Source organism: Zeugodacus cucurbitae, chromosome 3 (assembly GCF_028554725.1).
Source record: "Zeugodacus cucurbitae isolate PBARC_wt_2022May chromosome 3, idZeuCucr1.2, whole genome shotgun sequence".
NCBI lineage: Eukaryota > Metazoa > Arthropoda > Insecta > Diptera > Tephritidae > Zeugodacus > Zeugodacus cucurbitae.
The window spans coordinates 6,731,483-6,758,045 of NC_071668.1; the positions used below are offsets into that span (position 1 = coordinate 6,731,483).

The window sequence follows — 26,563 nt, forward strand, 5'->3', positions numbered from 1 at the left end:
GATAAACGTTTTGTTGTCAAACGATTGCGTTTTTCGGTCGCAGTTGCACCCGATTTTAAGAAAAGCCGCTCAGCAGGAACTGAGGTACCAAGTAGATGACAATACTTTTTTGAAAGTCCGTACGGTTTTCATTTCTTCCCAAGCATCAATAGTGTTTCGAAGCTGAAGGGCTTTCATTAATTGGCTTGCTGCTGCAACTCGGCATTTCAATCATGGTGTCAGTGTCATCATCACTTAGGGGAACATTGTCGTTACTCCTAGATTTCAGAGTCTAATTTGTACACATATATTTATATATAACTAGAAGAAATTTAAAATGTAATACCGATTGCTCCAACTTACCACAATTTGCAGGCTACTGTTGCATGCTTTAATTTTAAATACTGCAACATATTTGTTGTGTTATTAGAAAATTTTAAATTTTTGCAGCAAAGTTGACATTTAACGTAGTTATTGCTATTTTATTAAAAAAATGTCCACACTTCGCTTTTAACTGACGCCATTGCTCTTCAAACAACTGAACGTAAAATGCGTTTGACTTAACTGTAAATGCAGTGGTACCAGACATTCATTTGTTGATATTAAACTACGTTGACATATTAGAATTTAACTATGTTTACAACGTTTGCACTCATTAATGACTGATGTGACCAATTTCGACCCTTGTAAGCTAACTTAGATGAATATAAAATATATTAAATTTGAAAATGCTGTTTGCGATTATTTTGCAATTACTCGAGTAATAGTCGAGTAATTAGAAAAGGTGTTTCGATGCAATTAAATCGTAAATTGAATGAAAATAATCGATTAATTTAATCAAATGATTAATCGTTGCCATCCCTAGAAGCACCGAAGTTCTCATGTTCGATACATGGGGCCTTGAAAACCTATGGTCCAATTTCGGTTATTTTTAGAATGGGGCTGCCACACTATAAACGTAGTATTTGAGCAAAGTTCTGCACCGATATCTTCACTAGTACTTACTTTATATATTGTAATGTAAACGATTCAGATCGTCTTCAAAGTTCTGGTATATAGGAAGTAGGCGTGGTTGTGAAGCGATTTGGCCTATTTTCACAACATATCATTGGGATGTAAGGAAACTATTACAAACCAAGTTTCATTGAAATCGGTCAAGTAGTTCCTGAGATATGGTTTTTGACCCATAAGTGGGCGACGCCACGCCCATTTTCCATTTTGTAAAAAATCTAAGTGTAGCTTCTATCTGCCATTGCTTATGTGAAATTTAGTGTTTGTGACGTTTTTCCTTAGCGAGTTAACCCACTTTTAGTAATTTTCAACCTAACCTTTGTATGGGTGGTGGGCGTGGTTACTATCCGATTTCTTTCATTTTGGACTGTATTAAGAAGTGGCTAAAAAAAACGACTGCAGAAAGCTTGGTTTATATAAATGAACAAAACTATAATACTCTCTAGCTACTTTGTTGCGAGAGTATAAAAAAACATAGAAAAAAAAACGCAGTTGACTTGTAAAATAGAAACAGTTTCGTTCGGTTATTAACGAACTCGGACGAAGCTATGCCGAAACTTGGGAGCAAGATCTAAGATAAATGGAGGTCATTTATCTGTAAAAACGAGTATGTGTAGTGTGTTCAAAAAATAACGGGAATTTTTTTGTTTTAATCTATTCGTCTTTATGAATTGCCGACTTTTTAAAATAGTCCCCATTCGATATCAATTCTCTAATTCCTTACAGTACTTTCTGTAAATCAATTGTGATTTTCTAAAACTAAACATTGTAAATACTTGAACTAAATGCTAAACAACAAATAGCTTATAAAATGCAACACGCAAAACACAAAATATGCAGTCGAATATCGGCCACTGCGTCAAATACCGCTTTTACCACAACAACAACAACAACTAAGCACAATTAGAAAACACAAGAACAACAGTAAAATTGAATAGTTAAAATGCCGCGTGATGCATACAAATCACCACGGCCTATCATGGGTACATCAGCAACAGCAACAATAATAATAGTAGGCAAGCGCATGGCTTAGTCTTATTGCGAAATAGCGCAGAGTGAGCGTGTGAGTGGCGGCGTGTATGCTTGTGCAAATTTGTCATAGACGCTGCCGTTTTAGCGGTGACAAGCAGCATTTTTCATGGCTATTAGACACGTTAAAGCATAAAGAAATATAATCAAATATATATTCCAGCTTTTTTTGTTGTTTTAGTTGCCGTTGTATGTGTGTTGGCATTAGCATGCAGGCGTTGTAGCGAAATGTCGGTGCAACCGAAAAACCTTAGAAAATGTGCAATGCAATCGAGCAATTGCAATTGCGTCGGCGTAGATTCGGACGCTTCATAAAATTTACACGGCAAATAAATACCAAAAGTATGATTCAAGACAAAAAAGAAAGAACATTGCGAAAACAGTGGCTAAATAGTAGACAACAACAGCAATTAAATCAGGGCAAGCGGCAACTAATGTAGACATTTACACGTACACACACACACACATACACACAAACATACATATACAAGCATGCAAATATGCACACAATGGTATACATGCCTCTAAAGCAGAATTGTTGTGAAAGTTCAGTTTTCCACTGCAACTATTGCTCTTATGCAGTTGTTGTTGTTATTGCTGTTATTGTTGCTTAGTATGCACGTCATCGCTTTAATCTAATTTGCAGCGCAAACAGGTACCGCAACGCAATCAAACGCATTGCAACTCAATGCAACGCGCAATAAACTCAATTCACGCGGCCAACGCATTGGCTGGCTGGCGGGCCGAAGGAAAAGTGTGACGCGTTGTGTGGAAATTTCGCGATATCTGCTAGTAAATTTTTATCTTTATACCCTGGACAGGGTATAACATAGTATAGCATAGTAACACCCGGAAGGAAGCGTCGGAGGCCCTAAAAGTATATATTTGATTGGTATGTTGAACTGAGTCGATTTAACCATGTCCGTCTGTCTGTCTGTATATATACGATCTAGTCCTTCAGATTTTAAGATATCGTTTTGAAATTTGGCAGATGTTATTTTCTCTTCAAGAAGCTGCTCATTTGTCGGAACTGCAGATATCGGATCACTGTATCATATAACTGCCATACAAACTGAACGTTCGGAATCAATGGCTTGTATGGAAAACTTCCGCATTTTACTATATATCTACACGAAATTTGGTGTGAGTTATTGCTCATAGAAACAATTTAATCTCCGAAAAAATTGTTCAGATCGGTTCACTATATCATATAGCTGCCATACAAACTGAACGATCGTAATCAAGGGCTTGTATGGAAAAGTTTCGCATTTTACTACATATCTTCACGAAATTTGGTGGGAGTTATTGTTCTTAGAAACAATTTAATCTCCGAAAAAATTGTTCAGATCGGTTCACTATAGCATATAGCTGCCATTCAAACCGAACGATCGGAATCAAGGGCTTGTATGGAAAACTTCCCCATCTTACTACATATCTTCACGAAATTTGGTGGGAGTTATTGTTCTTAGAAACAATTTAATCTCCGAAAAAATTGTTCAGATCGGTTCACTATAGCATATAGCTGCCATTCAAACCGAACGATCGGAATCAAGGGCTTGTATGGAAAACTTCCCCATCTTACTACATATCTTCACGAAATTTGGTGTGAGTTATTGTTCATAGAAACAATTTAATATCCAAAAAAATTGTTCAGATCGGTTCACTATAGCATATAGCTGCCATACAAACTGAACGATCGGAATCAAGGGCTTGTATGGAAAACTTCCCCATCTTACTACATATCTTCACCAAATTTGGTGTGAGTTATTGTTCATAGAAACAATTTAATATCCAAAAAAATTGTTCAGATCGGTTCACTATAGCATACAGCTGCCATACAAACTGAACGATTGGAATCGAGGGTTTGTATGGAAAACTTCCGCATTTGACGTGGTATCTTGACGAAATTTGACATGGATACTGCTCAAGGTAAAATATAATCTCCGAAGAAATTGTTCAGATCGGTTAACTATATAACCTTAATGTTTCTAGCAAACAACCCGGCTAAAAATAATTAGTAAAATGTTTTCTTTTTTTTTACTTACTTTTTCTTACGTCTTTAGATTTGCTTAAACACATAGTTACTAAAAGAAATGCACCTGTGAAGGGTATATTAGCTTCGGTACAGCCGAAGTTAACGTTTTTTCTTGTTTTCTTTTTTTCAAGTTAAAGTGCAGCAGAAATGCAGATGTTAATCACGCACGCACACGCATACCTCCAAAAAGACATAAATAAATAAAAATGCATGCGTCATAAATATTAGAAGTCTACATAGAAACAGCGCGCTTCTATTGAATATTTACTTATAAATATTTCTTAGTTCCCGTTCACATACTTGAGAAAAAAAATATATTCCCTTTACTCCACACATATATAGTTAAGCAAGTCGCCTGATCTTCGGCTGCGCTGTCAACACTCTGCCTTCACGCAATGTCTGCTCTTCATTTTATAACCGCCCGACCGCCTAACCTGCACAAGTTCCATCAAACTAAGACGCTTCTATTCCACTTCTAGTCAGCATTTAGTAAGTGTCTTCCAATTGCAGCGCAATATGCTACTCACCGGTGGTTGTGCATTGCTGGCGGCCTCGCATGTCAACGACACTTCCAGCAGTGAACAGGTGGAGACGATCAGCCGACAGACTATTTTTGTGGCACAAACTCTGTGTGTACGAGTATATTAAGTGTGTGGCGAATACTGACAGCTAGACTCATATGTATGTACAGAGATATATAAATATAGAACTACATATGGTTCAACTGCAGGCTGCTCTGGATTTTTGAAGTGGTCGAGTACTTAATTGCAGATTCATTTAGTTTGTCTATTATTTCACTTCGAAACTAAAAAAAAAATTGGTTTAAATGAGCCATTGGGCTTTGACGCAATCAAGAATGTGTCTTCCGGTGGAAGTAATAATAAAAAAATATACCTTTTTAGCTGTCAGTATGCTTTAGGTATCGATCAGGTCTCTTTCGTGGCAAGCAAATGTTACGAATTCTTAGATTTTGTTTATATTGTAGAACAGTTTTCACATATTTACTTTCTCTATAAGAGTTCTCTGCGATCTTAAAAATCTATTCATTATTGAAATTGATTTCCAAATGTCTTCAACTAAGGATCCCTTCATTTATACGTTCCTGCAAAACTTACTAAGAGGGAATCTGTGACATTCAAGCACTCAATCGACTGCAGCACGTAATGGAAGAAGAAGAAGCAATTCTTTGAATTTTTGAAACATTATAGCAACAAATGTAAAAGTGTATGCGCACTTTGCTTAAGTTTTCCTGATTCCAGCTAGCTCCAGGTTCTACAATAGGCTTTTATATAACTTCGTTTCATATGATACGGATTCTATACACCTTTCGGGCTTGTGTTATGAGCCGGGAGCGATATTACTTAGCAATATAGTGGTCATCCACAAATCCGATATAAAATTCAGTAATTTAACCCGTTTTAATATTATAATAGACGAATCCGGTTATCATCAGTCTTCGAATACTGAATCGGCACTATCCATGGTTTAAGGTATATGTTTAAGTCAGAGTCTAAATTAAGACAAATTTACGGTCAGGTGATCCTGGCTACATCTACTCGGCTCAACAATAAATTATTTCGACACAATACTGGAAGGATCCAACTCTTGTCCTCTTATTGGTACAAATAAACATCGAACCAAAGTAATGCAGACACCAGATATTGCTTATCAAATTCATCAGTACTTTAAAGGCTTTAGCAGTTTTGGAACATTCATGACATCCAGAGGCAACGAAGTATTATGCTTTATCAAACCCGTGAATTTCAAATCGACAAAAAGAAATTAAAACCATATGTTTATCACAACTAAACTCCTCATATTTGACTGTCAAATAATTCAACTAAAATTTGTCCCATAACTTTTTATCAATTTAAACTTTTTTTCATAACTTTTCACATTTTTTTATTCCTTTTCTAGTCTCTCTCTCCCTTCCTTGCTGCTTTATATATCAGCATGCAATGTAAACAGTAGCAAAAAAAAAGCTGCTGTTGCAGCGCATACAACAGTTACTTGCCATAATTCGCTATTTTATGGCTTTGATTTGACTTTTATTGTCGCCGAGATTTGATTTTGATTTTTCCCCGACCGTTTTGCTGCTCGCATTCTTTTTATGAGTTTCGTATTTGATTTTATGATGTCGATATGAGAGCTAGCAGCTAACTTTCGAATGAGAAGAGTCATATGTGTTGTTGTATTTGTTATTGTAGTTATAGTGTGCTCTGCAGGTGTAATCGCACTAAGTCATTTTTTATGTCCTTTGGCCTGCGGTTGCCGGGTTGCCATTTACCGGTTGCTGTTGTCATTTTTTGCAGTAATTCGTTGTTGTTGTTGTCTAGTTGATAGTATGCGCAAACAGGTGTCTGTATTGCCAGCTAGTTACTAGTATAATTTTTTTATTTTATTTTTTTTTTTTTGCATTTTTGCTGTACAAACCATTTAGTGCGCCAAATTGTGGTACATAACTCACAAGCGATTGCAGTTTTATTGCTGAAGTTTGGCAGTTGCTTCAAGGCTGTTGGAATGTCACACTGCTTCCACTCTCTTCTCTTCCTGATATATAAGGGAATTTTTTCTGCATTATTTTCGAAACCCCTTTTAATGTTTTTGAAAAAATATGCAGAAATTAGCATGAGTTCGCTCATTTCCAACTAATTGCCTTCACGCTAATGTTTGCCTCATATAACTAAATTACTTGTCGCGAGATTACTTCAGCTATTTAACGCCAAAATGTCGAGCCGAGTACAAGCATTTAATTCGGTCGCAAATCCCGCCAATGATGCTAATTTGCGCTTGAAAATCGCTACTCAGCTAATCACATGAACATTATTTGGCAGCACAGCTCTTTGTTACCCATCAAAAAGAGTCAACTGGAAGCGTCAACAAGGCATCAAAGCCAAGAAATGGTGGAACGACAAGTTGCTAATATTCATGCATCATTAAAACGTACGCCCGTAAAGCGACAATGTTCCCCCAAATATTTTCAGTTGCAACTACAAAAAAAGTGGCATTTTTTGTTGGCCTTTTTCTATTTTTTTCGTTGCGCATATTCCGCTAATGTTGGGGTTGCCAACCCTCCTAAAATTTTCATAGTAGATTTTTTGGCGCTTCAGCTCTTGTAGGCCGCATTTGGCACTCGACTATTTTCTTTTTATATTTTTTTTGTTTATTTTTATTTTTTTGGATTGTGTGTCGTCTCTTTGTTGCCACTTTGAGCCGCAAATATTGCGGATTTATTCAAAATTCACTGATGCAGTCAATTTGACGCTTTTGTGCAGTTATGTAGATTATTTGGTTGTTTCATACAACAACAGCATTTACATATTTACCCAAATAAATGCGCAAAATTAACGCTTTGAGTATGTGTCTGTGTGTTTTGGATTGTTGTAATGGCATTGCGTTAAATCTATCTACTAAATTTTGGAGAATGTTGGCATTTTGCGGGTCCTTGATGGTTTAGAAATATGTGTCTGTTGATGTTGTGAAGACCCAGCTACTTATGGTGCTTTTCGTTCTTTGTGTTGCTATAATTTCACGTCTTCTAAGCTTAAATACGTCGTCTGAAGAATAGAGTTTTTTATTTAGAGGTCATCACATAGATGGGCTTTAAAACATTTGATAACACCGGTCAACAAAAAAAATATTTTTTTTTGGTTTCTGTTCTCATGCTTGGATTCTGATTCTAGACATTGAAAAACACTTAAATATTAATCTTTAGTTCTTTAAGTTTGCTTTGGGCTGATATATATCGATAAGTATATTTTAATTTATTTCATAAATCAAAGATGACAGCACTTTAATTAACCCGAAAGATAACAGTATTATTATTTGTAAGAGGCACAGTAGTGAATGTTAACCTGTTTATTATAGCTGTAACAACAATATTAGTGTATTACTCAGCTAAAACATGGCATCAAGTCAGTGTAAAAATTATGTTGATTCATTCTGTTTTATTTGCGGTGAATTTATTAAAGTTAGAAGTAAAAAATTTGCTTTATCAACAAATTTGAAACTTTGCGAAGCTTATGAATCTTATTTCAACCTAAAAGTCAGTAATCAAAAAAATCTATAGTGAAATTGTAGAAAAAAATAAAAATCGGTAATTTCTGCTTAAAATCGGAAAATTGCTCTAATTTATACGAAAGCAAACTTTAACCGGGAAAAAATTATTTTTGTCATAGGAGAAACTAAAATTTAACATGTAGATGTCAGACCCAAAAATCGTGTTGACCGGTGGAATACCATAATAATTTGAGAAGACTCGTAAGTAGAAGATATTTAAATCGCTTAACGTGTAAAAGATATAGGACGATAAAAGTTTCTGGACTACTTCTAAAATTCCATAAACGTAACTTAAGAACTCATATTATATAAAACCTATTATCAAACTATTCTGAAGACCCGATTTGATTCCAAATGCTGGTGAAAATGGCTGAAGGCTCCGTCATGAGTCCTCCACAGGTCTTAGAGCAGCAATTTCTAGTTCTTGGGCTCTATAACTCAAGATGACGAGTAACGGACTGTAAAATATCTAGAAAGAATATAAAGCAATTTGTAAATTAAAAAAGGCTCAGGCTAAGGCTTAGAATATTATTATTAGTAGAAGCGCTGACATTACTGTATAATAATGGAGAATGGAGATTATCTTAAAGACAACAACAGCAAATTTGCGGAACTAATAAGTTTAAAAAAAAACGAAAATTCCCGTTATTTTTTGAACACAACTCGTACTACCGCCCGTAATCGTGGCTGTCATCTGACTTCAAAGTCTATGACCGATTCTTTTAAAATAAATGTGTTCGATCTAAGGGCTGAATCTTGATATTGATCATTGAAGATGATTTGATTCCTAAGTGTTCTGATTACTTCAAGAACTGTAAGCTGTCTGGATCTGACTTCATAGGTATAAACTCTTAAATCTCTAAACCATCATTTTTGAATACTTCAATGGATCCTAACAATTAGAGCTCATGAAGGGACTCGTTATTATTACAAAAAATAAAATTTTAGAACCCAAGCCTTTCATTCTACCAAATTGAACACAAATATACATACCCTCAGTCAGAAAAATGACAACAATTGCCGCGTTGCGCACAGCATGTATCATCTTTATATTTCCGCCAATAAAGCCGTCTCCACAGCAATTATGACAGCAATAAAAGCGCGCTCTAATTTGTACTGGCAAATTTGCTGCGACAAACAGCATTATAATAAAAAATGCAATAACTAAAAACATAAATATGAAAACAAAAGCAACTAAGTAGATAATCAGAAAATAACATTTAATACAAGACAGAATACAAAGCGAGCAATAAGCAGTGAAGGCGACGACGGCGACTGAGCAGCAAGTGCAGTTGGCATACAAAGTACGCAACTAAAATGGGCTGAAAGTGTTGTGTTGTTGTTGTTAACTGCGCTAAAATTGCAAAACATAATTCAAAATGCTTGACTTGACTACAGTGACAGTTCAAAGGCTGGCGCTACATATGAACACAGTGCAAATAAAGCGAAATATTATAAAAACCGCTACAAATATTACACACTATATATGAATGTGTGTGGAAATGTGTAATAGACAAGGGCTTGTGTAGTTGTAGTGTGTTTACTTTACTTGCTGCTTTGCAGACAGCCACTCACATATGGCTAAGTGAATTTTGTTTTGCTTTTTCAAGGGTATTTCTATATTTTTATATATTTAATGTACATATATGCACTTGCCACAACGGCTCAATTTAGTGCACAGATTCTCGACAATTTTCAGCAGTTATCATATGCCACATAAATTAGGGATATGTCACTTTGAAAGCACATAATGTCTAAAAGCGATTTTTGAGTTTTTTTTTCCTTCCTTTAAGTCTTTGTTTGTTGAGTGCTTTACGCTTGTGGCTGCTTAATAAATGAGTTGAATGGCTTTTTAATGCAAAAACTGCAATATAAAAGTATAGTAGTAATTTATTTTCGGCAAATTTATCCACCCGCTTTCTTATGTACACACGGCGTATGAGTAACATTTGCACTTCAGCCACATACAATCCACAGGAAAAGCGCGCGCCTAAAGCTGCGCTTAAAAAGCAATTAAATGAGATTAGTGAACACAGAGAACGTATTTAATATAAATATATGTGTAAATGCGTTCTCTGTTAAAAGTTCAACTACAAAATTTGCGCGCAATAAATCGCAATTCATTGCATACTTTACGGCGGCACACGTTGCTGCACTTGTATGCATAGTGGAAGTGACATCAATTTGTGACTGAGGTGCACTCCCACTGCCAGAGCTTATTCAGAACTTTTTTGAGAGGTTAGGGATAGTCAGAGACATGAAAAATGAGAATTTTCATTATTTTTTTTTGCTGTTAAATCATGTTATTTTATAAAAGTAATAATATGGCATTATTATATAATGTTTTGACTTAAAGTCACGAAAATGTGAAAAAAAATTATAATTTCCACAGTTATAGCTGCCTGTGTTGACCCAGTTTCAAAAAAAGGTACTTGTGGTGACAATCATAAGTCCTTGGAGATTCATCTAAAACCTATCGGATAAAAAAAATTTGCTTTATACAAAGATAACTGGGCCGTGAGATTTATACTCTCGCAACAAAAGTTGCTACAGAGAGTATTATAGTTTTGTTCACATAACGGTTGTTTGTAACACCCAAAACTAAACGAGTTAGATATAGGGTTATATATACCAAAGTGATCAGGGTTAATAGTGGAGTTCATGTCCGAATGTCTGTCTGTCCGTCCGTCCGTCCGTCTGTGCAAGCTGTAACTTGAGTAAAAATTAAGATATCTTGATGAAACTTGCCACACTTATAAGGAAGGAAGGAAGGTTGCTTTCGAAAATGAGCAAAATCGGACCACTGCCACACCCACAAAATGGCGAAAACCGAAAACACATAAGCCATAAATAAAGCTATGGAAATAAAATTTGGTATGAAGGATCGCACTATGAAGGGGCATATTTGGATGTAATTTTTTTGGGGAAGTGGGGCGTGGCCCCGCGCCCTACTAAGTACATATCTCGCAAACCAATAGAGCTATATAAACCAAACTTTCTGCAGTCGTTTTTTTAGCCACTTCCTAATACAGTCCAAAAATGAAAGAAATCGGATCATAACCACGCCCACCTCCCATACAAAAGTTAGGTTGAAAATTACTAAAAGTAGGTTAACTCACTAACGAAAAACGTCAGAAACACTAAATTTCACCTAAGAAATGGCAGATGAAAGCTACACTCAGATTTTTTTACAAAATGGAAAATGGGCGTGTCGTCGCCCACTTATGGGTCAAAAACCATATCTCAGGAACTACTCGACCGATTGAAACTTGGTTTGTAATAGTTTCTTTACATCCCAATGATATGTTGTGAAAGTAGGCCAAATCACTTCACAACCGCGCCTACTTCCTATATACCAGAACTTTGAAGACGATCTGAATCGTTTACTTTACAATATATAAAGTAAGTACTAGTGAAGATATCGGTGCAGAACTTTGCACAAATACTATGTTAATTTTGTGGCAGCCCCATTCTAAAAATCGCCGAAATCGGACCATAGGTTTTTAAGGCCTTATATATCGAACACGAGGACCTCGGTGCTTCTAACCTAATATTATGGTTTCCAACTTTCAATGGACTTTATACAATATATATGACGAATATGTGGGTCAAATTGTGTATTATATAATATAAATAAAGTTAAATAAATAAATTGCGAGAGTATAAAATGTTCGGTTACACCCGAACTTAGCCCTTCCTTACTTGTTTTTCTTTCTTTTTCTTTTTTTTTCTTTTTTTTTTCTTTTTTTCCTTTTTTTTCTTTTTTTTCAAAAATTAACAAAATGGCGGCCTCAGGAATTTTTTTTCTACATTTTCCGAAAAAAAAACTACAGTTAATTGATCTTAAAAAATCGAAATTTTTGAAAAAAAAATCCTTCGATCAGGCCTGAGTTTATTATGTATTCTAAAAGCTGTATGGATGTCATTAAAATCTACTGAGCGGTTATCGAGTTACACTTGTCACCAGTTCAAAAAACGTAGTTTTAAGAAAAACGCATTTAAAGTTTCACACTAGCGTTTTGGAGTGCGCGAGCGCTCTTTGTTATTTGTCGAATAACTCGAAAAGTTATTATCGGATCAACTTTAAATTGTCAAAGGAATATTTTTAAGATATGACGAAAATGTAAAAAAAAAATATTTTTGGAATATTCTGACTACCCCTAACACCTTAACTACGCTCTCACCTTCCTTTAACCTCACACTCAACTCTCCATATGCTCAACGATTTTCGCACGACAAACATTAAACATACATTCCAACTAGTCATTTAACTTAATTAGTTGGTAGGTTGGCATAAATTCACATTTTGTTTACGAAACGAAAAATTCACTGTGAATTTATTTGACGCTCGTATAATGCGGTTTAACGCTTTTAGACAATTTCTAGTGCACATTTTTGGCATTTCCACGAGCTACCCACCATGCAAGCGCTAATCTAACGAAAAATATATTTCTAACCGCACACACACACAAATATACAAAAAGAAATATTCGAATTTTTCCAAAGCAAATTCCAGCGCAGCCAAATACCAGCATCAGCAGCGGCATCAGAATTGGCGCTGTCAGACCAGCCTCAATGTGGTCGACTTGTGGTGCCATATACTTTTTGCTATTGTTGTTGTTGTTGTTGTTGCGTATGCTACTAGTGCTGTTTTTGGCAAGTGATTTGGGGTGACGGTCGTGTAAAGTTCAATTCACAGCGCCACGCCATATTTCCGTTTCCTGATTTTCTTAAGCACAGCGCCAACACACACGCACACATGGTATGGCACACAAACTCTCACATGCACACATGCCTTTTGTATTTCACCATATGCATATGTATTTATTTCCTAAGTGCAAGCTCTTCACTAAAATATATTTAGATTTCGCTTTGGTCTGAGTGCCACTTTGTCGCCTAATTTATGAATTCCGCTTCAAATGCTAACAAATGTGCGTTAAAATGTTAAAAATGAAGAGTTAATGGTGATGAGTCTCACATATCACATAGTTTGTAACTAAGCATATGGGAATTTGCTGTCCTAAGTACCCTTGACGGACCTTTTTCGAAATTAATTGCTTTGCAGTTATGCATAATTTTTAGTTTAAAGTACTGATTTGAGTATTAGAAATTGTGTATTGAGCTTAAACGCATAGTAATGTCATGCAAATGAGTAATAAATAGCAAATCTACAAATCTATTAGAGGGTCTAGATACTACTTCATAAAGACATAGTGACTTTAGGATCATTTAGATGATTTCTGAAGAGCTTAGAACCTCTATTTTCTATCTATCAAACAGTGAATATGATTTTTGAAATATTTTTGGCTAAGATATTTAAATTTTTTCATAATTTTACATATGTATCATCTAAATTTAAACACCATTATATTTGAAATATTGTTATTTCTTAGAAATATTACGCTGCCAACACCAATTTTCGTAAATAATTGAACTCTTTTGCGTTAAAAATACGATTTTACTTGAACTTAAGCTTTCATAGGCTTAACTAAAAGAGCTTTCACGAATACAGAGCTGACATGATTTTTGAAACATTTAACAGAAACCTTAGAAACATCCTGATATCCTGATTACCATATTCGCGTTTGAATACTGTGCCATTTTCTTTCACTGGTAATTTCTTCAGAAGAACCCTTCACTATTAGTAATGCTTTAATGCATCTTAATTGGAAATTCTTAGTCCAACTCAGCATATCACTGACACTAGATAGCTCCATTGGTTGTATTCCTTTACAATTTATTGCTGGTAATATTATGCGAAAATATTTACAATATTATTCGTTGTTCAATTCAAATAAATTAGAATAAACTTAAACTTAACAAAATAATATTAACTTCAATTTTCAGTATATTAATTGTTTAAATAACGGGTGATTTTTTTGAGGTTAGGATTTTCATGCATTAGTATTTGACAGATCACGTGGGATTTCAGACATGGTGTCAAAGAGAAAGATGCTCAGTATGCTTTGACATTTCATCATGAATAGACTTACTAACGAGCAACGCTTGCAAATCATTGAATTTTATTACCAAAATCAGTGTTCGGTTCGAAATGTGTTTATCGACAAATTTTGTTCAGCGATGAGGCTCATTTCTGGTTGAATGGCTACGTAAATAAGCAAAATTGCCGCATTTGGGGTGAAGAGCAACCAGAAGCCGTTCAAGAACTGCCCATGCATCCCGAAAAATGCACTGTTTGGTGTGGTTTGTACGCTGGTGGAATCATTGGACCGTATTTTTTCAAAGATGCTGTTGGACGCAACGTTACGGTGAATGGCGATCGCTATCGTTCGATGCTAACAAACTTTTTGTTGCCAAAAATGGAAGAACTGAACTTGGTTGACATGTGGTTTCAACAAGATGGCGCTACATGCCACACAGCTCGCGATTCTATGGCCATTTTGAGGGAAAACTTCGGAGAACAATTCATCTCAAGAAATGGACCCGTAAGTTGGCCACCAAGATCATGCGATTTAACGCCTTTAGACTATTTTTTGTGGGGCTACGTCAAGTCTAAAGTCTACAGAAATAAGCCAGCAACTATTCCAGCTTTGGAAGACAACATTTCCGAAGAAATTCGGGCTATTCCGGCCGAAATGCTCGAAAAAGTTGCCCAAAATTGGACTTTCCGAATGGACCACCTAAGACGCAGCCGCGGTCAACATTTAAATGAAATTATCTTCAAAAAGTAAATGTCATGAACCAATCTAACGTTTCAAATAAAGAACCGATGAGATTTTGCAAATTTTATGCGTTTTTTTTTTTTTAAAAAGTTATCAAGCTCTTAAAAAAATCACCCTTTATTTCAAAAATACATATATAGTGAATATATACATATGTGCCACCGTACATCCGAGCACTGTGCAAAAGGTGCTTTACGTAGTAAGCTTTTGCAGTAAAAGCTGTAGCCAGCTTTTGGCTGTTGTCTTCGCTTCACTTCAAAAAGCTTCCAAGCTTTCTGTTTGAATACCCAGCAGAAAGTTCAACTGATTCAACAATGAAATTCACTGCTTACAAATACAGCAAATTTTCATTAATATGGATACTTATTCCACATACATATGTCCGGATTATTGGTTATTTTATGGTTATATTTATACCCTGAACACGAAGTTTGTAACACCCAGAAGGAAGCGTCGGAGGCCCTATAAAGTATATATATAAATGATCAGTATGTTGAACTGAGTCGATTTAGCCATGTCCGTCTGTCTTTCCGTCCATCCGTCTGTCTGTCTGTATATATACGATCTAGTCCTTCAGTTTTTAAGATATCGTTTTGAAATTTTGCAGATGTTATTTTCTCTTCAAGAAGCTGCTCATTTGCCGGAACTACCGATATCGGACCACTATATCATATAGCTGCCATACAAACTGAACGATCGAAATCAAGGGCTTGTATGGAAAACTTCCACATTTTACTACATATCTTGAAATTTGGTGTGAGTTATTGTTCATAGAAATAATTTAATCTTTGAAAAAATTGTTCATATTGGTTCACTATAGCATATAGCTGCCATACAAACCGAACGATCGGAATCAATGGCTTGTATGGAAAATTTTCGCATTTTACTACATATCTTCACGAAATTTGGTGTGAGTTATTGTTCATAGAAATAATTTAATCTCCGAAGAAATTGTTTAGATCGGTTAACTATATAACCTTAATGTTTCTAGCAAACAACCCGGCTAAAAAGAATTAGTAAAATGTTTTCTTTTTTTTGGCTTACTTTTTATTACGACTTTAGATTTGCTTAAGCACATAGTTACGAAAAGAAAAGCTTCGGTACAGCCGAAGTTTACGTTTTTTCTTGTTTTATTTCAAATTATGGAGAAATAATATTAAAAACGTCCAAATATATTTTATAGATGTACATGTGTCTCCTCCAAATGGTTGATACCCCACTTCGCTTCTTCGACTTATTTTTATACTCTCGCAACAAATGTTGCTAAAGAGAGTATTATAGTTTTGTTCACATAACGGTTGTTTGTAACACCCAAAACTAAACGAGTTAGATATATGGTTATATATACCAAAGTGATCAGGGTGAAGAGTGGAGTTCAACTCCGAATGTCTGTCTGTCCGTCCGTCCGTCCGTCCGTCTGTGCAAGCTGTAACTTGAGTAAAAATTAAGATATCTTGATGAAACTTGGCACACTTATTTCTTGGCACCATAGGAAGGTTGCTTTCGAAAATGAGCAAAATCGGACCACTGCCACGCCCACAAAATGGCGAAAACCGAAAACACATAAAGTGCCATAACTAAGCCATAAATAAAGCTATGGAAATAAAATTTGGTATGAAGGATCGCACTATGAAGGGGCATATTTAGATGTAACTTTTTTGGGGAAGTGGGCGTGGCCCCGCCCCCTACTAAGTTTTTTGTACATATCTCGCAAACCAATAGAGCTATATAAACCAAACTTTCTGCGGTCGTTTTTTTTAGCCACTTCCTAATACAGTCCAAAAATGAAAGAAATCGGATCATAACCACGCCCACCTCCCATACAAAAGTTAGGTTGAAAATTACTAAAAGTGGGTTAACTCACTAGCGAAAAACGTCAGAAACACTAAATTTCACATAAGAAATGGCAGATGAAAGCTGCACTCAGATTTTTTTACAAAATGAAAAATGGGCGTGGCGTCGCCCACTTATGGGTCAAAAACCATATCTCAGGAACTACTCGACCGATTTCAATGAAACTTGGTTTGTAATAGTTTCCTTACATCCCAATGATATGTTGTGAAAATTGGCCAAATCGCTTCACAACCACGCCTACTTCTTATATACCAGAACTTTGAAAACAATCTGAATCGTATACTTTACAATATATAAAGTAAGCACTAGTGAAGATATCGGTGCAGAACTTTGCACAAATACTATGTTTATAGTGTGGCAGCCCTATTCTAAAAACCGCCGAAATCGGACCATAGGTTTTTAAGGCCCCATATATCGAACACGAGGACCTCGGTGCTTCTAACCTAATATTCTGGTTTCCAACTTTCAATGGACTTTATACAATATATATGACAAATTATGTATTATATAATATAAATAAAGTTAAATAAATAAATTGCGAGAGTATAAAATGTTCGGTTGCACCCGAACTTAGCCCTTCCTTACTTGTTAATATTATGTTTACAGAGCAATATTTTCAGAATATTTTAATTTTTCACAATTTATACAATTTTCAAGAATGATATTTGATATAGTAATTGTAATTTAAAAAAAATTATAAAATCACTTATTTCGTACATAAAATAAACAAATTTTGTCACATCCATTTTTTTATTACCTCTTGGAGTGAAGAAAGTATTTTTAGCCACGCTGTATAGTATATAATTTCCATTTTTTTTAAGAATTTTAGAATTGCTTAAAATTTTGCAACCATATTTGAATTCCCAAGCTATAATTTATGCAGATATGCTAAATAAAAAATCGGGAAATCTACTAACATTTACATAAAAATATTTATTAAATTATTATTTTTTCTAAAAACACGCAGCGATCAAGATATGCAAACCATTTGCTTATTAAAAGCCAAATGTGTTTTGCGGCAAAATGGTCACTTGTGGCACAAACGCGTATAACTCTTAGACAGTTGTCAACATGCGGGCACGAACTGTCAAAAAAATTATAAAATTAAAAATAATAAAAACCAAAAAGATATCACACGCCGGCAGCGGAAGACAGGTGTTTAAAAGCGATTGTAATAAAATGTATGTAATTGAATAATGAAATTATATAATTCGCACATGCGATGGCAATTAAGTGCCAGTCTACTGCCAAGTAGTGAGAATTTCGCAAGGCGCGCATACATACATATGTATATGCAGTATTTATAGTAGTACATCTAAGACCATTATCGCGATACTCACGTATTTGCAAAATGGATTCAACGCGCGAATATCGCACACAGCTGATAACTGTATAATCAAATACGCATGAAATCTACAATAACGCATGAACGTGTTTATACTTTTTTCTATTACCCCTCCATTTCCTTCGGCAACACATATGAGTATTCGTCATTATACTTCCCTGTGTTTGCATTGACAGTTTTCGGGCATGCGCTATACTAAAGCCAAAAATGGTAGCCTTGTGTTGTCAACAACACCGTAAACAAACCGAAAAAATACATTCCGCTGCAATCACCATATAACACAACAATAAAATAGCAACAACAACAAATTTATTTATTAACTGTAAAGCTAAAGCACTGAAAATGCCTGCAATGCCACCAAACGTCATAGTCACCGCTACTTAGACCCTATAAAGGTGCTGCTGCTGCTGACAGCGTAAACGACATTTTCACAGTCATTCGGCAGATTGTGGCAAACAAATAACTAATTGCTTTATTTTCTGTGCGTTAGTGTGCAACAACAGTGTGAGTGGTCTGCAGAAAAAGGTAGCGAACAATAATAATAATTTTTTTCTTCAAATATTTTTTTTTTGTTATTTTACCAACTACTTGCTGTGTATTAATAGCTTCGCACATCATAATAATAATTTTGTTATTTTTCACTGTCGCTCACTCGTTTGCCATGCGACCTCGCCCGTTGCGGGTGTGTGTGTGTGTTCGTGTATGACCAGCAGCGGCAATTCACTATTTTTTTTTTTTTGGTAATTTTTGCCTAAAACTAATTCTCTTACATACATATATATTTCTTTTATTAATGTAAACGCTTAATTATTTCATATTTTTTTGGAAATTTTTATTTTTATTGAAGCATAAAGCAATTATGTGTGAGGTTAGCTTAATCTGCATAAGCACTTGTAAATATGGCTTGTAACATTTTTATGTTGACGAAATTACTAAAATGCAGAAAATGTCGGCATTATTACTTGCTTAATCGCCATTAGCTGTAAGTGTTAGCCAAATATTTCTTTGCATGTTATTGTTGTCAGCAATTGACACGAAAAAATATTTATTTTTATGCTTTTTTACAAAATATTTTTTTCTGGCAAAGCAGTTGAAGCATTTATCAAGCATTTTTAGTTGTAAAAATTCGTTTTTTTATGTGCAATTGCTCAACAAAATGTCTATGCCGCTGGTGCATTACCCACAAGCACTATTCATTAATTAAACCTAATTTTTTTTCAGTTTTTTATTGAGTTTTATAAATGTTCTTTTAGCATTTATACATGGACATACTAGATAGCCAATCAATCATATTCGTACATTAAAGCGTTAGAACAATAGTTTTGTGGGAACCAGTCGTGGATGAAAGATGGCGCCTTGAAAACCTATGGTTCGATTTCGTCGATTTTTAGAAAGGGACTGCCAGACTAAAAATGCAGTATTTATGCAAAGTTCTGTTCCGATATCTTCACTAGTGCTTACTTTATATATTGTAAAGTAAACTATTCAGGTCGACTTTAAAGTTCTGGTATATAGGAAGTAGGCGTTGTTCTGAACCGATTTGGACTATTTTCACAACATATCACTGGGATGCAAGGAAAATATTACAAATCAAATTTCATTGATATTGATCGAGTAGTTTCGGAGGTAGGGTTTTTGACCCATAAGTGGGCTTAAAATTTTGTATACAAATTTGGGTGGTGCCCTTCTGTACCTTCTTTATAGTGAAATTTAAGGTTCCTGGTGTTTTCCCTTGCTGAATTAAAGCATTTTTAGTAGTTTTCAACGTAACCTTTGTATGGGAGGTGGGCGTGGTTATAATTCGATTTCCTCCATTTTTGGACTGTATAAGGAAATGCCTGAAAAAAACGACTCCTGAGAATTTCGTTGATATAGCTTTAGTAGTTTACGAGATATGTGTGGGCGTGGCAGTGGTCCAATTTTGCTCATCTTCGAAAGCAACCATCCTATGGTGCCAAGAAACAATTGTTCCAAGTTTCATCAAGACTTCTTAATTTTTACTCAAGTTACAGCTTGTACACGCGGACGGACGGACAGACAGACATCCGGATTTGAACTCCACTCTTCACTAACTCGTTTAATTTTGGGTGTTACAAACAACCGTTATGTGAACAAAACTATGATACTCGCTAGCAACAACAACGAGAATAAGTTTCAGTTTTTTTTTTCAATTATCATTTATGGTTATGATACAAATATGATCCAAAAGTCCATAAACTTCACGCCCACACTGTATCTGGTTTTAAATGTGCTAGTTGAAGCCACTTGTTTTACTAAACTAAAATGAAATGGCCAAAAGTTTGCAGTAAACAAAAAGAAAAACCGATTAATATTAGCACATTTCCGTAAAGTCCAAAAAATGATCTCGATCGTATGCAAAAAACCAAAATAAAACGAATAAAAAAACATTTAAATTGTGTATACAAAACTTGAATGAGCAGACATGAAACTACAGATTACTCAAAATGTCTAGTCTGGTTTTTCAACTATTTCTATAATTTTGTCTTAATATCTAAGTGTTAGATATCTAAAAATATCATTTGTATCAAATCCACCATCAAACCGCTACTGTAGGTGAGGAATTTCGATAATATAGGCTTTTCAGCCTAAATGTAGGCAACAAAAATGTTTTTCTGACTTTGTGTACGAATGGAATTTCAAGCAGGTTGGTCACATTTAACACCGTCTTATGATATTATCCAACACCAACCTGTCCAAATTTGCCCTACTTTTCCAGCATAGTCGGATCTACCTTACAATAGGCCGAATGTTATATTTGGCGTACCCCACATAGGTATGTATCTATAAAATAAAACACCCTATTTTTATGTAAATATGTATCAGTGTTCATACCGTGGGAACCTTTTTAAAATCTCATTAGTTTTTATAGATTAACATGAATTTTAATAAATAATATAATCGATTACTTAAAAAGTAATATAATATAAATATATGAAATTAAGCCATATATACATACTTTAATTTAAAAATTCAAATAACAATACTTCTTTGCAATGGAATTAAATTTAATCAAAGAACAAACCTTGAAGATTTAGATTGCTTGCACGTCTCATTACACAGCAGACTGTAGCTTCATCACATCAAAGTTGTACAAATTTATTTTTTTTTTTATTCAACACAAAGCTTGGAATGGGCACATTCATTAATACTGTTTATTGTAAATGAAAATTGAAAACATAAACATTACATTGACAGCTACCATACGAGCTTGTTATATGTACCTTATGTAGAGACATGTGTATATCTGTAAGTATGTATGTATGTATGTGTGCTGCGCGCTTGCAGTTTGGTTAAAAGGTCAGACTGCAGATTGTTAACTTCAACAGTTGTCTATTTACTCAGATGCAGCATAAAGGTCTTCAACACTTTTTACAGAAAACTCGTTTTTATCCATTGTATGTGGTTTTTGTAGGTTTGTATATATGTACATATGTATGTATGTGTTATAACTCCATTTTTTGTAAGTAATTGTGCTTTAGAGTTTAACAAAAACCAAACTTCAACTCAAAAAATGCAATGTAATCAATGATTTTTTGCTTTTAAATCTCCACTTCAGGGGGCAGCCTGCTTTAGAGGCTTCAAAAAATCTATATTTTCAAGGATTTTTTTGGAAAGGAAAGAAATGTCTTATTGGAATGAAACTTTTAGGATTTATTTTTATATATTTAAAGAGTCTTCTCAATTTTTTTTTTTATTATTATACATTAGATATTCTTCATGTTTGAAGCAATTTACGGAGGCGCCTCGAGTGTGCAATTTCTGTGTGGCGGGCAAGTTGTAGGTCGCAATTTTCATCTGAAGCAAAACAAAAACAAAAGGAATTTTTAAATTTCAATAGTGTACTTCCTAGGTGAACCAAGAAAATTCAACAAAAAGTGAAAATTGTTAAAATTCAACAATTTTTCGCAGATTAAAAAAAAATGCATTTAAAAAAAATCTACTTTAAATCGTTTAAAAACCGGATTAATGTTAACTTTTATATTATTTTATTGTATTTTAGGTACACCTAGAAGAGAATTTAATTCCAAATTCAACGCATTTGATTCGTTTCGATAGGGCTTTCACTTTTTCTTCCTTTCTTGCCCGCCAATTTGAAACAATCTTAAAAATGGAAATCCGAGAAATCGCGTGTCAAAGTTTTCGTTCACAAAAAATCGTAAATTTCTTGAACTTACCCTATCAATATGCTAATTAGCGATTCCTGCTCCATATAACTCTTCAAAAAATAGACAGTTAAGCTGTCTCGAAGGACCGTTAGTCCCTTTTCATTATAATATACATAATAGATCAAGGGGTGGAGCAAGCCCGCTCCAGGCGGTCCGGCCGTTCGTATACCTGCTCGACGCTTGCTCACTATTTCGTCGGTATCTCCGGAAATAATCCGAATTTTATACTGAAATTTCGAGGACATATTCTTCGAAGTCATTAAAAGTTTATTATTTACAATATTATATGCAGCTTACAAAAGTACCACTTTTATGAAAAAAATTTTGAAGTGTACTAACGAAGCTCTAAGTAAATAACTCCAGCTTTACAGAACTCTTCAGCAATTTTTACTTCAAATGTTTGAGTCTTAGAATTATATTCTGAGCTGGACATTCTTAAGATTTTTCAAAACCTTTTTGTATTATATTAAACATTTTATTATCTACACTCTTTCAGCCCTATTCTGTGCACTTTATAAATTCAACAAATTTCTGATTTGTAAAAATTTTAAATTTATCAAGCATTTCGTATTCTGTGTCTAAAATAAAAAGCTTTTTTCTTTATAAATTGTTAAGAAGTAAAATGATCTTGACAAATAAAATATCTCGCTGTGGATAGTTGTGAAAGTGAATTTGTTGTAATGGAGATATTTTACTTGTGTCGTTATTTTTATACAAAGAGGAAAAATATGAACTTGTTGATGGCTCGCGTTATTGAGCCGTTTCTTTATTAAGAACTTTATTTTTCCCTTTTTTTGTATAAAAAAATGAAGATAATGAGGGTAACTTTGACGAAATGTTTTTCTATATATTGCATGGGATTACAGCTTAGCAAATTTTTGCCAATAAAGAACAAAGTTTAGATTTTGTAGTCCCCAATGAACTTTTCTGAAGCTAGGGCACCATAGACCATAGGTCGCAGTGGGATCATCAAATCAAATCTATCTCTCTATGGCTCTGCGGGGGAGAAAAAGGCTAGGGGGGATCTTGGATGGAAAAGCGAATATATATCCGATTATCAATCAACCTTATTTACGAGCGGCACTCCCTGTTTCAGGTTAACGAGACCGTGTAAAGGCAGTATAACCTTCTCATCTATATAGACTAAATGGGGTTGTAAAAACAAACCAAATTACATTGCATCAGATCTGGGATATCTCGGCTTCAGTCGATATCTCGACATGAAAATCAGAAACTTATCAACGAAGCCACAATGAAGAAGGCTCGGTTAAAACAAAACTCATCCAAATAACGACATTTGTATGAAAAATAGGGCCAGATTCGGAGCATAGAATATTTGCGCACTCTCAGAAACTTCACGTCTAGGACAACAGCAAAGAATTTATTGTGTAATTGAAGTTAAATTATTATATTTAGAATAATTCAAATAAATTTGTTAATTCAATTCAATATAATTGTACAGAAATCAGCTGTTTCTGTTCACATTATTTTATTTCCCACACGTGTGAGGAAAAGCTATGCGTACTTGATAAAAATCTGAAAAAAATTTCAATTTTTTTGTTATTTTGTCAAGTGCACAGAATAGGGCTGTTTATCTATTGAGAGCCAACCACCTAATAATACCTGAAAAGTCTAGATACTTCAAAAAACCTAACTTTATCCTATCAATCGACTGGATCCTCAGATCAGATACAGTAGAGTGCTTTCATGTCAGAAATCCCTTTATAAAGTTTACAATGTAAACATTCAAATGCCATCGAATCTAACGTATTAACTACTTTTAGCGACTTAAGTTTGTTCGGTCAAACCTTTTTAGTTCAAAATCTTTAACCTTGAAGTTTTAATTAGAGTTTTGGAATTTTCCATTAAATGCTTACTCATCTAATCGTGCAAGAATTAGCTTCGATATCAATTGCTTGTTCGATTGACCACTCTCCAAGTGTTAGCGTATCCAAAACAGACAGTTAATATATAATACATAAATCTGAATATTTTCAAAAAAATTAAAATATTTTCCAAATCCATTCCCAGCTAATGGATTAAATAGTTGTTAATATTTTCCCATTGTAACCGCTATTCTTTACAAACTTGTGAAAAAAATATAAACGAACAAAAAGTCGCGAGCATAAAATACAATCGCTAAACAACAACAATACAACACTTAAAGCAAAAATAAAATTTACAAGCAAAAATGGTGAGACAAAAAACGAAACAAACTATTGCCTTAACAACAGCCCACATATATGTACATAGCTATCTACATATATATGTATGTTTGGAAGCATAGCGCCAGAAGAAACAATCACATGCGAGCACAACACAAGATGTTGCATGCGACTGCGCAGCATCTGCTGCATTGCCAGCTGAGCTTGAGCTTCAGGCCAGTCAGAGCAGCAATCTGCCAACAATGGCTTTACTTGGCTTGGTTGGCTGTTGAGTGCAGAGCTTTGGCTGCAGAGCCTCCACTCCACTACAAGGCAGCAGCCAACTTGCGCTTGTAGCCAGTCACTTCAGGCGCAACAAGTTGTGGATTTTTTCGACTGCAGCTTGATGTTTGCCATTCAGTCGCCTACTCAACGGCCAAACGCGCAGTTCACACAGCACAAGCTGCCCGAAAATCAAGCGAATCCACCATTAGTGCTTCAATTATAATTTCAATTAAGTTTTAGTGTGAGTGTACTTTACACTTTCAAGTCGAAAATTCAATTTTGTGAATGTAAATTACGGCAAATTGAAAACGAAAAACAACAGAGAAGTCTATGAGTTCTAAAGAAATTTCAAATGCATATCAATTTGACTTTTTAGACACAAAAAAAAAATATAATTTAAAAAAACCTAAAAAAAACGCTCAATTATTTTAATTAAAACACAACAACAATACTAATAAATAGTAACGAAAGGCGACGATGTGCGACCACAACGAAATGCAAGTGAGAAAGTCTTATAATTGATTGAGTGTATTGCAAGTGAGTGTGTAGTGTTGAAATAGATTTTTATGCTGCGGAGAGTGAATTTTTTGCTGCATACATACATACATATGCACTCGTATAAGAGCGTCTAGCGAATTTTCTTATCTGGCTTTAGTGGCCTTTCGCTTATCACTAACTCATCGTTGCTCTATATTTGTTTATTATTGAAATAAAATTTAAAAAAAATATCAACAAAAACCTATAAAAATACTCGAACATGATTCCCCTCAATGAAGTGAGCATTTACACATTGCTGAGAATGGCGTTTGTTTGGCAACTACTGTCGTTCGCGGTCTACTTGGTGGGCCTGCTGGCCATCGCTACATTCTTCTTTGATAACTTCAAATCGGTGGTGTTGATTGTGAAGTCCATTTTGGAGCCATATTTTCAACCACAACTGCCGCAGACGTTGGTGGAAAAGTTTGGAAAGTGGGCAGGTTAGTGTTTGTGTGGTTAAATGTCAATATTTTTTTTGCTTTAATTTTTGATATGAATAGCCAACTTACAAGTTCGTGATTGCATAAAAATGTCATTTTATACTACAGAGTGCATTGCTAATATTTATAAAGAACTTCTACTAATCTTATCAAGTTTTCATCGCTGTGATTAAAGGATAAGGCAAGCAAATGAACAGCAACAATCTCTAAAATTTATTAATTTACATAGTTTTCAACTACGATCGCTTTTGGGTAGAATTTTTTTCGATTAATTTATCGATATTTTCGTACTATTATATGAACTAAAAGTTTGACATAAAAATTGTTTTGCAATTTACAACAAACACATAATTTAGACATTTTAGAAATGAAATATGTAGAAGAATTACATTTTCGATAACTTAATCAATATTTCGATAAAAATTGTATCGATATTTTTCGATAAATATATGTATATTTATCGATAAATTTTGAAAAATATTGATAAATTAACCTCGATATTTTTTAAAAGAAGTTCCAAGCATAACTTATGCGCTTTTAAATTTTCAAATAATTTAATTTGAACTGTTCAGCTGTAAAATATTACCTTTTCGCGCTAAAAGAAGCAAAAAAGCCTAACAACAGCTAAGCACCCTTGAAATCTACTACTACTCTCACAATTAAGAAACATGCCTTTTAAACGGCTTACTTTTAGCTCTCCATTTCAAACAATTTTTATCTAGCAAACAGCAAGTGATAATATTATACACATACATACATACATACTTACAATAAATAGCAATTAAAACGAAAATATGAATTCAGTAACAAAATGTAGCAATCCAAAAATTACAAAAAAAACTACGAAAATGTTCGCCTTGAATACCTTGAAAAGTACTGGCCCAAATAACTAAATAAGTCATACAAGAAATTCGTTACAGCAGCTTATAAGGCAATTCAAAAAAGTCCAAAAAATATAAAGCCGTAAACCGTTAT

The 26,563-nt window shown here is 34.5% G+C and overlaps 1 protein-coding gene across 7 annotated transcripts in view; it reads left to right on the forward strand.

The window, feature by feature from the left end:
- The window catches only part of LOC105217924 (inactive hydroxysteroid dehydrogenase-like protein 1), a 75,777-nt gene that overhangs the window by 13,331 nt on the left and 35,883 nt on the right, over positions 1 to 26,563 (forward strand). For 2 of the 7 annotated variants that reach the window (XR_852027.3, XR_008470379.1), the window contains exon 1: positions 24,741 to 25,588. The exons of 1 other annotated variant lie outside the window; for it this stretch is intronic. Coding sequence is in view for 1 of the 6 variants with exons in the window: in XM_011193178.3 (XP_011191480.2) it covers positions 25,369 to 25,588 (220 nt within the window). In the remaining 5 variants the exon portion in view is untranslated. Of the gene's footprint in view, positions 1 to 8,045; positions 8,151 to 8,232; positions 8,315 to 18,385; positions 18,521 to 24,740; positions 25,589 to 26,563 lie in introns of those variants that run through there. 4 more of the 7 variants (XR_008470378.1, XR_003752800.2, XR_003752798.2 and 1 more) reach the window with 4 other exon arrangements.